The sequence below is a fragment of the Grus americana genome, chromosome 17, assembly GCF_028858705.1.
Source record: "Grus americana isolate bGruAme1 chromosome 17, bGruAme1.mat, whole genome shotgun sequence".
In the NCBI taxonomy this organism is placed as follows: Eukaryota; Metazoa; Chordata; class Aves; order Gruiformes; family Gruidae; genus Grus; species Grus americana.
In genome coordinates this window covers 9,455,559-9,469,337 of record NC_072868.1, presented here as the reverse complement: position 1 = coordinate 9,469,337, position 13,779 = coordinate 9,455,559, and the positions used below count along the sequence as shown (strand labels likewise).

Below are 13,779 nucleotides of genomic sequence, written 5' to 3'. Positions count from 1 at the left end.
GCCCTCAAATGGGTGCCCCATGGCAGGGACTGATTTTTACCCAGGCTGTGCCCCAGTGCTGGGCATCTCTCCTGGGCTCTGCTCATCCCCCTCTCTCTGGGTTTGTGCCCCTTACAAAGGGACCTGGGTGTGAGGCAGCTCAGCAGAGCTGGGGCCCCACGAGTGGGGATGAACCAAGGCTGCCCAGATGCTGCAGCCCCCTTTCCCTGCACCCTGCGGGGGCTTCCTCAAGCTGGGAGACCCACTGCAGGATCCACTCTTCCAGCTTCCCATCCCCTGCAAACAGTGCCAGGACGGCCGTGCCGGCTCTGCGGGTGCCTTGTGACGCTGCTCCTAGGGCTTGGTGACACTGGCTGGGAGCCAGGACCGGCCACTGTGTCCAAGGCACTGTATGAGCATCTCCAGGGCTGACTGGCACATCCCTGGGGCTGGCATGGTGCAGGCAGCGTGAGCTGGTCCCCAGCTGGTGCTGCCGGTGCCACAACCCCCGGCTGGCACAAGAGCGGGTCTCACCAGAGCCAGCGATCTCTGCATCGGCTTCGTTCATCCGTCCCTCCACCTGTCCCCCTTCCCTCTGCCTGACCCAAGGGGTCTCCAGTGTCGTTGGCTGACAGCCGATCCCGGCTGCCTCCAATCCATTCGTTCCAGGGCAGGAACAAAGGGGCTTTGTGGGCTCCCTCTGGCCTGGGCTGGGTGTGGGGGTCCTGGCTCCGGAACTGGGACAGACTTCCCCGTGCGACAGGCGTGTAATGCCTTCCAGACCAGCAGGCCTGTCCCACAGGTACAGCCCGGTGGGCGGAGGGGGCCTGGGGTTCCCCACACTGTCCCAGGGACCCACCAGGACACCCTGCCACAGCCCCGACCCTGGGGGGGGAGGATCAGGCAGGGACCTCTCCCAGGGCAGGGGCTGCTCTTGTGGGGAAACGCTTCTGCTCGTCAAAAGGTTTCACAACGCTTGGTCCCCTTGACCCCATCTCACTATTCCTCCCCGCTCAGGGGGGCTACAGGGGCTACCAGATTTGCCGGCCCTGGTCTCCCTGTGTTGGCAAGCAGGGACAGCCACCCCTTGGATGAGACCCTGTCCCAGAGGGAAGCAGCTGGGCTCGGATGCTGCATGCACCCAGCTGGCCAGGGCAGAGCTCCCTGAGCTTGCCTGCAATGGGGCACCTCCGCAGGGCTGCGGCGTAGCTGGCCTGAACTGCCCCGAAATCGGGGAGCTGTGGGCAGAGGGGCCAGACACAGACATCCCCCTGCGCTGGGGGCTGGGGGGGACCTGCAGGCAAGTGGGGCCAGGCAGTGCCCTCAGGGCTCTTCATGGGATGGGATGGGATGGGATATGAAGGGATGGGATGGGATATGATGGGGTGGAGTGGGATATGAAGGGATGGGATGGGATATGATGGGGTGGAGTGGGGTGGGTCGGGTCAGTCTGGCACTGCTTTGCTGGGGCTCAGCAGGGTCAGGCCTGGCGTCCTGGCGGCCACATGTGCCGGTATTGCTGCGGGTCTGGAATCCATTTGCCTCGCTGGCAGCGGTGTTTTCCCAGCAGGGCCGGAGTGGCCCCACAGGGCTGGGGGCAGCCCCAGCCCCCCAGGCCCATCTGCTCCCTGTTTATTTTCTTACACTTAAGTATCACCTCACAGATAAACACTCCCCAGAGTGGGGGGCAGGGGGCATTTCCCTGCCAGCAGAGCAGTACCCAGCTCTCGGGGTCCCCAGCACCCTGACCCCAGGGATGCTCGCACACTGGCCAGTCTGCACCTGGGGGGTGCCTGGCAGGTTAGGCTGGGGCCATGGCTGCGACCCTATGCTCAGGCCATGTCCCCTCCATGCCACATGTCCCATGCAGGGTCCCGCTCACCCCCTGCCCACCACGTATGCCCGACCCACCACCCGATGCTGCCTGCTCCGTGCCCCGGCTGTGCAGCGCGGCACTGCTCTGCCAGGACAGCAGCCCTTGGCCCGGCGGCCGGTTTGTTTGGCTGGATCAGCTGGGAGAGCCATGATGCCAAACACAACCATGTCCTGGCACTCGCTCAAGTCGGCCATGAGGCACAACAACTGGCAGGAGGTTTGCGATGCCGCGGCCCCCGGCTGCCCCTCGTGCTGCCTGGCTGAGTCAGGCCTGAGGTGCTCGGTGTCGGGGGGGCTGGGGGGTCCAAGCATGGGAATGCACACCCTGTCCCGTGCACCCGCCAGGCAGTACAGGAAAACCCGGCTGCTGCCGTGCGTCCTCCCAGCCCAGTGGCAGCAGCATCCGCAGGCAGCTGGCAGCTGGACAGGCAGGGAGGTGGCAGCGTTCGCTGCTTCCCATTGCTCCCATTGCTCTCCTGGCCAGGACTGATGGCTCCTTCTGTCTGTCTTCCCATGTGCAGGACCTTGCAGGGTGGTGGTCACACACACACAAACACACACACACACTCTCTCTCTCTCATGTGCCAACCTGGGGAGCTCTCTGCAGCAGAAGGTGGTGCCAGTCAGGGTGTACACGGCACCCTGCACACACAGATGTGCTTGCATGCACCAGCATACACATGCACATGCTCATATACGTGTACAATTGCGTACACACATGCACACACGCTCCCACGCTCACATATATCCATGCACAAACATGCATGGATATACACAGCCAAGCGCACATGCCCACATGTGCATGGATGCACATCAGTGCGTACAGCTGCACACGCATGCACACACTTTCATGCACATGAGTGCACACGCATGCACACGCATGCACTGCCCCCTGCCCCACACCGAGCCATCTCCAAAGCCTGCTGCTCCTTCCCTGCCCACGTCCCCCAGTGCCCTGTCCTCCACCACAGCAGCGCAGGCCACCAGCACCCCATGCATGGCTGTGCCCCCAGAAACACCCCAGGGCAGCTCGGCTGGGCCCCCGGACCGGGTTATCCCCCCAGCCCGTCCCCGTCAGCTGGTGGCCATGTGTGGGGCGGCTGCAGCTGAGTACACAGCCCCTGCCATCCATCTTGCTGCCTGTCAGGGCCGGGGGCTGCTGCGGCCCCCCAGCCACAGCCCAGCGGGACACCAGGGCAAGAGCAGGGCGAGAGCGGGGGGCTTCCCTCTCTGTGTAGGCACCTGCCTGCTCCCTGCCTGCTGCACCAAGGACTTGCCCATCCCCAGCTCTGCCCTGAGCACCTCTGCAGGGGTAGAAACAGCCCCTGGTCTGCGCCCGGGCAGGGGCTATTGCAGGGCCAGGAGAGGGTTAGGGTCCCTTGCTGAGGACCGATGCACAGCAAAAGGTGGTGGGGAATGGAGCTGGCAAGGGACATGTCCCTGTGGCAATGTGGACACCCGGCACAGCCCTGCGTGCCCCCAGCCCCAGCGGGACCTCTGGCCCCTGGCGCGGCCCTCTCCCCCCCCGCTGCGTGATTTACGGGCTCTGTGCAGGCAGACAAATGGTGAAGAAAAACAGGACGGGGGGTCCCGCCGGCAAGGGGGCTGCCTGCACCCTGTGGGGGGGAGAGTGGCCGTTTGCTCACAGCCAGCAGGATGGGCAGGCAGCAAGCCAGTGCCGGTGGCAGTGCCAGTGATGGGCAGCACAGCCACCCCTGCCACAGTCCCAGCAGCGACAAGCCCTGGCACACTCCAGGAGAGCCCTGGGGGAACCACAGGAGCCACACCATGAGCTCAGTCCAGCAACTGTGGGGCTTTGGCTGTGGGGCATAGTGGGACATGATGTAACCCCATCCCGTGGCCCCCACACCCCCCCACCTCACTTTGGGGTTTGCAATGTGCCCATTGCATCCCATGACTGCCATCCCAGCCCCCGGCAAGCCTTCGAGCTGGCCCTTTTTGCCTCGTTAGTTTGAGATTTCCTCTGGCATCTCCCTCTGGCTGTGGGGCCAGCGGCCAGACAGGGACTGCTGCTGGCATGGGCCAGCGCTGCAGCCACCGCCAGGTCCTGGGGCCACGTCCCCAGCACCCACAGGGCCATGTCCCCCCCCAGCCCCAGGACCATCCGCTGGGAGCCAGGTCCTGCCCTCCATTCGCCTTTGCTGCTTGACCTGCTGTGCCTGGAGCAACACCAAGCCGCTGACCTCTGCTCAGCCGCAGGCCGGGAAGGAAGGCAGGCAGGAAGCCTCCTGGCTGCTCAGCCCAGCTAGCCGCCCCCCTGCCTGCTCTCAGGGGTGCTGGGCTTGGGGCGGGAGGGGCGAAGGCAGAGCGGGACCCACAGAGACCTCCCTGGTGAGGAGGAACAGGGGCTGGCCATCGTGAGTGGTATCAGGTGCCCAGGAAGGACTGGGAGCCAACCACGGGCTGGGGGGGCATCCCCAGCCCTCCCCGGGATGCCGGTGGTTCCTGCTGCTGCCAGCTCAGTTCTTCCCTCGCAGGAAAAGACTCTGTGTTTCCACTGCCGGCGCACACCTTCCTCCAGGGCAGGAGGAAACACCCCTGGCTACCTGGCAGTGCTGCCTGCAACACTGCCCATGCCCCTGACCATGTCATCCTGTCCCCCCCGGGTGGGCAGAGAGGGTGCCAGGCCCTGGGGACAGAAGAGTGAGGGGTGCAGAGCATCCCTGCAGGGCTGCCTGCCCTCGCTGCTCCCTGCCTGCCCCAGCCATCCTCCCAGGCACAGACCCCATCCCAGTGGGGCACGATAGGGTGTCAGGAGCAGCGTGTCCCCCACTGGCATCCCCTCTGATAAACACCCCGGGGGTCACACCAGTGCCACTCGTTCCTGGGTACTTGCCCCATCCTGGCTTCCACGCTCTGCGTTCATCGCTTGACACCCTGCAGGGAACCCAGGGCTGGCAAGGGACCGCCGGGCAGGAGCTGGGGACACGCTGCCCATGGGCTGGCACTACGTGTGGCATCACTCTGTAGGTGCCGGAGGCCAAGGGCTGTGGCACAGGGAAGGGGCCGTGCAGTGGCCCTGGCACTGTCTGTGGCACCGCTGGGATCCAGTACCACCATGGGCACAATCTGGAGCACAGCCCTGGGTGCAACGTGCCTGTGGCCAAGCTGGCGTGCCAGAGCAGGGCCAGGCCCGTGGCCGGAGCCAGTGCTGGCTCCCGCAGGCTGGGGCGAGGACGCTGGACGCTGGCCGGCGGCTAGGGGGGCCGGCTGGGGGTGGGCTCCGGCGCCAGCCCCTCCCCGGCCGTATAAATCCTGATTCCCCCAGCAGACAGACGTCCCAGCCCCGCTCGGCCGCCGGAGTGGAGCAGCAGCGGGAAGGCGTCTGGAGACAGCCGTCGCAGCCGTGCCGGCGGGGGAAAGGCTCCCCGCAGCCCGGGGGGTCCCCCCAGCAGGGCCGGGGGCGCGGGCGGGCGCCACACCATGGCCTTCACCATGCTGCGCCCCGTAGCCGCCCGCATGCTCTACCCCGACCTCAGCATCCTCTCCGAGGATGAGGAGAACCGGAGCGAGAGTGACACGTCGGACCAGTCGTTCGGCTGCTGCGAGGGTGCTGAGGCTCGCCGCAAGCTGCCACGGAAACCGGGGCCGATGGTGATGGTGAAGCAGAGGCAGGCGGCCAACGCGCGGGAGAGGGACCGGACCCAGAGTGTCAACACGGCCTTCACCGCCCTGCGGACCCTCATCCCCACCGAGCCGGTGGATCGGAAGCTGTCCAAGATTGAGACCCTCCGCCTGGCCTCCAGCTACATCTCCCACCTGGCCAACGTGCTGCTGCTGGGCGAGGGCTGTGAGGACGGGCAGCCCTGCTTCAGTGCCATCTACGGGGCCAAGGGCGACCTGGACAGCAAGCAGCCCCGCAGTATCTGCACCTTCTGCCTCAGCAATCAGCGGAAAGGGGTGAGCGGGGCGGTGGGATGGGGGTCCCTGGGCTGAGCAGGGCAGTAGGCTCAGCATGTCCCCAAGGGGTGGGGGGGCGGCAGCCCCTGCCTGGGCTGAGTGGGGCAGGAGGCTCGGCATGTCTCGGCGAGAACTGCAGGCTCTGGCTCCAGCTCCCACTGGAGGTTTTGGCTGCTCCCGGCCAAATCCTGCTCGTAGCCGCACGCCCACAGCTCCTGCTCGCGTCAGAGGGCCGGGCTGCTCCCCCACGTCCGTCCGGGCCAGGAGGTCTCGGGGGGTTAAACAGTCACCCCAGTGCCGGAGGCACTTGACTGCCCCAGGGCGGAAATTCAGAGCTCACAGCCTGACCCCATCCCCGTCCCCATCCCTGTCTCCATCCCCAACACTGCAAACCCCCCCAGGCGCTGGGGCAGGGCTGTCCCATCAGGGCTCCCTGATGTTATGGAGACACCCCACGTAGGGGGGGCTGGGCCGGGCTCCCTGTCCTGTGGCCCCACACAGGGTCTGCTGGCAGCACCGGCACGGGTCCCACTTGGGCAGGGGGCTGAGCTGGGCTGTGGCATGGCACCCCTGCCCCTGCCCAGCTGACCCCCACCAGCACCCTGCAGCTCAGGGGGCACCTTTCCCGTGGTGAGCCCCTCCTGCTGCCTATGCCGGGGTCCTGGGTGCCCCTGCCCCAGGATGGGCCTGGCAGGGTGCAAGGTGCGGGCTGCAGGGCTGGCAGCTTCCCAGCTCCATGGGCACCCCTGGGCAGGGCCGTGGGCAGGGGCTGCTGGACCTGCCACAGTCCCAAGACCCCCAAGCTGTCACACATGCAACCCCGAGCAGCGCAGCTGTGGGTCACACTCCAGTCCTGGGGACTCTTTCAGTTTCTGATGCTCCATTTTTAATTGCTCCTCCTGCTCCCGTCCCCCCCCTCGCTGGCTGGACTCTGCAGCCTCGCCAGCCCTCACTGGGGGACCCCCAGCCCCCTCCACGGGGGTCCTCAGGTTGGGGGCCCTCAGCCAAGGCTGAGCTGTGTCCCTGGGCTGCTCCCCAGAGCCAGAGCTGAGGGGGCTGGCACGGTGCTGGACACCTCAGGGGATCCCACAGAGGCACTGGGGCCAGGGAGTTTCTGCGGCACCCTGGACCCTGGGGACAACGGCAGGAACTGGGCTGGGACCCAGCTCTGTGCCTCCCGGCTCTGGGGCTGAGCTGGAAAGGGGCTGCACTGGGGTGGAAATGGGCTGGGCTGGAAATGGGCTGTACTGGGCTGGGCTGGAAATGGGCTGTACTGGGCTGGAAATGGGCTGTACTGGGCCATAGGCTGGAAATGGGTTGGGCTGGAAATAGGCTGGGCTGGAAATAGGCTGTGCTGGGCCATGCTGGGTGGTGCTGGGCTGAGTTTTGGGGCAGTACTGGACCCTGCTGAGCCATGATGGGTTGTCCTGGGCAGTACTGGGCTGAAATTGTGCTGGGCAGTGGGGCTCAGCTTCCTCATCCCCTGCAGGGCTGTGGGTCTGTCTGGGGCTGTGGGTCTGCCCTGGGGCGGCACCAGCCCTGCCCACGGGTCTAAGCATGATGGCACTGAGCAGCCATTGGGACCGTGTCCCTGTAGGGTGACAGGGCCGTGGATGGCCCCCCCACAACAGCCACCCCCCAGTCACCTACCCAGCCGCTCACCAGGCACGGCCCAGTCTGTCCGTCCATCCTGGGCAGCACTGAGCTGCCCCAGGACCGGAGCACCGGCCATTTTGGAGCAGTTTGTCCGTGCAGAGCTGGCGCAGAGCAGCAGTGGGCAGGAGCAGGGCACCCCCCCGGTGCCTGCAGCTCTCCCCTCCTCTCTCCACAGGGCAGCCGGAGGGACCTCGGGGGCAACTGCCTGAAGGTGCGGGGGGTGACCCCACTGCGAGTGTCGCGGAGATGAGCCGGGGTCCGGCAGCACCCGCCTGAGACAGCGGCAGAGCCGGCCGGAGCCCGTGCACGCCAGCCCCAGAGACCGGAGCGGGGAGGGAGGGAGCTGCCCGCCTGAGGCGATGGCAACCGAGCCCAGGGCCGCAGGCTGGGACCGCACCGACACCGACCCCAGAGCCGGCAGCGGGGTGGGAGGACGCTCCCGTGGCCGAGGCTGCCCACGCGGGGCAGGGCCGGGGAGGGGGGTCCCCGCGCCCCGGGGCTGGACTGGAAGGGGCCCGTGTGCGGCTGGCGTCGAGGCACTCTGGGGGAGATGGTGTTGCGGCCCCATGGACGCTGGTTGTGCATATGCAGCCGCTTGAAAAATAAACCTTATTTTTCTGATGGACTGGTGCCTGCCTGCTGCCCCGGTGTGAGGCAGGGAAGAGGACAGGGGCCCTGAGATGGCCCCAGGCCCCAGCCCTGAGCCTGCTGCCGCTCTGTGTCGCTGGAGCCAGTGTGACCATCCCAGCTCTCCCCACGGGTGCGCTCGAGGGTCCCAGAGGAATCCATGTGGGGTGAGACCCCCAGGCACACACTGTCCCCATGTCCCCAGGCCCTGCTGACAGCTCTGGCCCTGCAAGGGCTATGGGAGCCCCAGCACGGTCTGTGCTGCGCCATGCCGCAGGATGGGGACGGCACTGCCAGCCCCGTGCCACAGACACAAGCGCCTGGGCCATGGGTTGGGGTTTGTGTTGCTGCTTTTGTGCCTTCCCTTCTGCCTGGTACATCATGACTGCCATGACTGTCACCGCCACCACGACTGCCACCATCACCACAATGGCTGCGAATACCATGACTGCCACCAGCACCATGACTGTCCCCACCACCATGACTGCCATCACTGCTGTGACTGCCATCACCGCCATGACTGCCACCACCACCACCACAGCCGCCCAGGGCCGTGCACGGCGGGGCTGCAGGCAGCAGCACCTGTGTGGGGTCAGGTGGGGACACAGGGGTTTCCCAGGCTGGGCCCCCCCTGAGACCCTGCTCGGGGAGGCCAGGCTGTGCTGGGCGGCGGGGAGCGCCAGGCCTGGGAAAGGTGCCGTGCCGGGGCCCGAGGCTCCCAGGGGCTGGTGCGTCCTGCGGAGCAGACGCAGCTGTGGATGGGGCGGCTGGGGGCTCCTGGGGCAGCCCCCTGAGGGCTGCGGGGCCGGACCTGCCCCATCTCCCCAGGATGCTGGAGCCAGCAGGGAGTGAGGGTAACACCCTGGGGGTCCCACAGAAGCCTCCCCCAGACTGCTCTGGAGAGGGGGTGAAGGCGGGAGCCCACCGGCACCTTTCGGCCGCCCGCTTGGCCGAAGCGAGCCTGCCCTGGGCTCCCTCCCCCCGGGTTTTGATTTATGGAGCTGACAGCGCGGCGCAGCTGTGAGAGCTGGTCCCAGGCAGGGACCGGGGTGGGTGGGAGAGGTTTGTTCTCAGCGTGGCTAATGTGTCCCAGACCCCAATAAACAGCCGTGAGATTCTCCAAACAGCCCAGGACACAGAATCCCTGCCCTGGGGTTTATCGGCAGGCAGGGGCAGCGGGGAGGAGGCTGCACTCTGCAAACAGCCCGACCTGCACATGAAACGGGACCAGCCACTTGAAACGGCGGCTTCGGAGCCCCTGGGGGGACAGCGAGGGTTGGTGGTCCCAGTGCTGGGGGCACAGCAGGTCCCAGCACCAGGGCAGGGGTCCCAGTGCATCCGAGCATGTCCCAGTGTCAATGGTGTGGGTCCCAGCACATCCCAGCACTGAGTGCACGGGTCCCACTGTGTCTCAACTGCCGGGTCATGGGTCCCAACATGTCGCAGGGTTGAGCACAAGTGTCCCAGTATGTCCTTGTGCCAGCGACTAGGACTTTCGTAAGCCCCAAGTAAAGGCCATGGGTCTCAGCATGTCCCAGTGCAGGAGCTGTGCATCCCAGCATGTCCCAGTACAGGAGTTGTGCATCCCAGCAAGCCCCAAGTAAAGGCCATGGATCCCAGTAAGTCCCAGTGCAGGAGCTGTGCACGCAGTACATCCCAGTGCTGGGGCTGTGGAACCCAGCATGTTCCAGTGCTGGGGCTGTGAATCCCAGCATGCCCCAGCACTGGGGCCATGGGTCCCAGCACATCCCAGTGCCAAGCCCACGGGTCCCACCACGTACCGGTGCCAAGCCCGTGGGTCCCAGTACATTCCAGCCCCTCCCAGCACCGCGAGAGGGAAACGGTGACTCAGAGGCGCCGGAGGCTGCTGGGCTGGTGGGAGCCAGGCGCCCCTTTGCCCTGTGCGAGGCAAGCGCCGCAGCCACCGCAGCCGATCACCCGCGGATGCTCCCGGCTCCCCGGCTGCCGCAGCCCCACGCCGAACCCAGCCGCGCCGCCTCTCTCGCGCTCCCCTCCCATCCTCTCCCCTTCCTGCGCGCGGACACCCTTGGAAAGGCTCTTGGCCGCTTTCTCTGAGACAGGAAGGTGTCCCCAAGTCTCAGGAAGGAAAAACACTCAGTGCTGAACCCACAAAGACCGTCTCTGAGGGGCCAGGGCTGGAGAGGCTCCAGGCCTGACATCACCTGGGAACTGGAACCAGAACCGCAGCTGCACTCTGCGCCTGGTATTTTTTTCTTTAACTTGTGTTTTTAAACTTTCTTTTTATAGAATTTTTTTTCCCCTTTCCCTTCTTCATTCCCCTCCCAAATATTTCAGCCTCTCCGCAGTTTAACCTTGCCGGGCCAGCGAGGCTGGAATGCAGCAGGGCTGCACCCGCGGCTGGAGCCCGGCAGTACCGACAGTCACTGCGCTGGTGGGATGGCCAAGGCCAGGTTCAGCCGGGCAGGAACTGCTGGAGCCCTGGGCAGGTGGGCAGGGGGCTCAGGCAGGGGGTCTCTGGTGATGGGGGGGGCCAGGACCCCACAGCCCCCGGCACTGCTGTGCACCAGGGCCAGTGGAAAGGGACTCATGGCCTCATGGGGACCCAGGGGTGTCTGGCCACGCACGGGGGCGTGGGAGGATGAGGCCACCACAGCGGAGGGGTCTGCAGAACCTGCAGTGGGTGGGCAGCCCTGCTCTCCCAACCCACGGCCCCTGGGATGGGGCAGTGGGGTCAAGTTGTGTCTGAGCTTGTGCCTGAGCCTGCGCCAGCCGAGCAAGCAGAACCAGCCAGGAATGTGGGACATGAAGGCAGATTTCAGCCCCCAGATCCAGCCCTCCTCATGCCTTGTCCTTTGGCAACACCTTTGGGTGCTGCCTGGCCCTCCCCGGGCTCCTCCTGGAGCAGAGGCTCAGGACAAAGCCCCCCACATGTCGTGCACTGGCACCAGAGCAAAGCTCAGCCACTCGCTGCTCGGGGAATCCTCCCTGTTGCTGTGACCACAGTTATCAACCGAGTGTTGCAGGTCCCCCCAGCCCTGTCAGACCTGGGGGCAAAGGAAGCAACCCCCAAGGTCTAGACGGCAGCAGGGGGGACAGGAGGGCAGAGGGACAGGGGGACAGGGGAGCAGGGGGCAGGGGGGAAGGGCTCTGCTGCCCAGGACAGGGTGGGGGGAAGGACCGGGGAGGGATAGGCAGCCAGGGATGGGAATAGGATGGACACACCATGAACCATGGTGTGATGGGCACACTGGGATGGGATGGGATGGGATGGGACGGGACGGGATGGGATGGGCAGACCAGGGGTCAGTGTGATGGTCCCTGGGCTGGGGTGCCAGCCAGTCCCTGCCTCCCTGTGCCAGCAGACAGATCGTACTGACCCTGCCAGCACCCTGCTGGGGTCCCTGGGGAAGGAACAGGGCAAAGGGTCTGCTTGAGACCCCCAAGACACCTGCCAGCTCCTCACCACTCCATCGGGGCCAGCAGTGGCCCTGCAGCCACTGAGCCCCGCACCAACCTTTGCACAGGCATCTGCGCTGCCAGGCAGCCCCGGTGCCACCGCTGTGCCACATCCCCCCGTGCACCGGACCCCTCAGAGCTGCCCACCACACCAGGACCCTGTGCTGGCCGTGGTCCCTGGGGACACGGGCCGCGCCGGCAGGGACAGGGTGTGAAGCCACAGTGCGGGGTGAACGCCAGGTTAATCTCCCGCTGGAGCTTCCCTCTGCAAACAATAAGACAATGCCCGGCCGGGGGCCGCCTGCGTAACCAGCGGTGCGGAGGGGAAGTTGTAATATTTGGATTTAGCACTCAGTAAATTAAGGAATAAAAAGGAAAAAGCGCTGGGGGTAATCAGAGCAGGGTTGGCCCAGTGCCCTGCCCCACAGCCAGTGGCCCTGGGGGGCTCAGCCCAGCCTGGGGGTGGCTGCTGAGTGGAGCCAGCGTCCGTGAGAGCCAGCACAGCCGAGCACGGCTGAGAGAGGGAGACATCCCTGAGGGCCGGGCAGGGAACAGGTATGTCCCCGCTAAGGGGATGCAAAGTCTGGAGCATCGAGGCTTGGGCACTCAGCAGGGCTGTGGGCAGCGCTCAGAGCAAACACAGCATCTCCTGCGACACCAGAAAAGGGATCTGGGCCAGGAGTTTATTTTAATCCAGACCTGCTCATGCTCATGGGAAATAAAATCCTGTTTCTGCAGCTGGGGTGGCCAGGCAGGAGAAGGCCTCAGGGGACACGGTCACCTCCAGCTGACAGCGGTCAGGGTGGCAGGGGGTGACAAGCGGAGGGGGCTCTCCTCGGGTACCTCCCCTGCGTGGGGCCTTGCTGGGGCTGCACGGTGCAAGGGGCCCCTCTGAGCAGGTATGGGGGGGCCATGGGCACCACAGCTCCCAGGAACCGTTCTGGATCAGCACTGGGGAAGGGGTGTCTGGGGGAGGGCTGAGCCGCATCCTGCCACAGCACAGCCCCTTCCGCAGCCCTGCAGGGGCTCCTCAACTCGGCAGAGATGGGGATGTGTTGGGGGTCTTGCTGGGGCTTGGGGAAGGGCTGTGCAGCAGGTCACCCCTGTGGGTGCCTGGAGCAGGGACAGCTCTGCAGGGCTGGACTTAACCCCTCCAAAACGTGGCGGGGGTCCAGACTGCCTTCTCAACCTGTCAACAACCCTGCTTCCCCCTGGGGCAGAACCCTGTCTACACTGGCCTCACTGGGGTGAGCAGGGCAGGGGACATGTGGGGAGCCCTGGGGTGCCAGTTGGGGGGGGTGCGGGGCTGGACTCTACGCTGTGGGGTCTGAGCCAGGGGCTCGGGAGGGATCCACAACCCCCATGTGCCCTGGGCAGAGGCTTCCCCCCCCTTGGGGACCCCAGGGTGGGGGTCCAGTGCAGAAGGACTGGGACAGGTGGGGGAGAGGTGACCATAGGGCAGCAGCAGGCAGCGGCACGAGAAGGCCTTCAGCACACAACCGTGTGCCGGGAGCCCATTTCCCCACAACAGGGGCTGTTATCAGCGGCGAATACTCAGAGTGGTCCCAGGGGGGACCTCCAGCCCTTCCCCTCCACCTACCCCACCGCTCTCCCGCTCCGGCCCACGTCAATGCCGCCGCGAAGGTGTCGGAACAATCGCCTGACAAAGAGCTATTTTTAGGGGCCGGGGCTTGGAGCGAGGATACGGCCCGGCCGCTGACAATGGGGGGAAGGGGGCCGGGCTTCCCCCGTGACCACTCGGCAGCAGAAGGACCTGTAAGATTTCCTCGATGACCCAGGCCCGTACAATACAAGGAAAGCACAAGAGGGAGATACCCCCGCCAAGACGAGCTGCTCCTTTACCTAATGGGAGTGACCCGGGGTGAGGGGCTGCGAGATTCGGGCCAGCAGCCTCCCGTGGGGGAGACTCCCACGCGGGGAGGGAAGCGGGGTGAAGCATGGCCGTGCTCAGCTTTCCATGAGGCCATGGCTGGGGGGAGCCTCAGGGTGGGATGGGCTGGCTCCTATCTGCTTGTGCCATACACCCACGTGATAAAGGGCACAGGGCTCTGGGCACGGGGGGCTCTGGTGTGCAGGGGGGTGCGGACATGGCTCAGCACAAACCCCTCTCCCCTCTGGGCAGCCCACAGTGCTTGGCCAGAGCCCGGCTGTGGTGGCCTGGCTGTGACTAGCCCAGGGCTCCATGTCCCCAGCCAGCCCTGCTCTGAAGGTGCCATGAGCCGGGGTGTACTCCTGCCCTGCCTGGGGGCTCGGTGCAGTTTC

At 65.9% G+C, this 13,779-nt stretch overlaps 1 protein-coding gene across 1 annotated transcript; it reads left to right on the top strand.

Annotated features, from left to right (window-relative positions):
- The first annotated feature begins 5,158 nt into the window (after positions 1–5,158).
- Positions 5,159–8,020, top strand: TCF15 (transcription factor 15). Its single transcript, XM_054845283.1, has 2 exons — positions 5,159–5,775; positions 7,607–8,020. The coding sequence occupies exons 1-2, from the start codon at positions 5,299–5,301 to the stop codon at positions 7,679–7,681; spliced, it is 552 nt and encodes a 183-aa protein (XP_054701258.1). The 5' UTR covers positions 5,159–5,298; the 3' UTR covers positions 7,682–8,020.
- Positions 8,021–13,779: the final 5,759 nt, after the last annotated feature.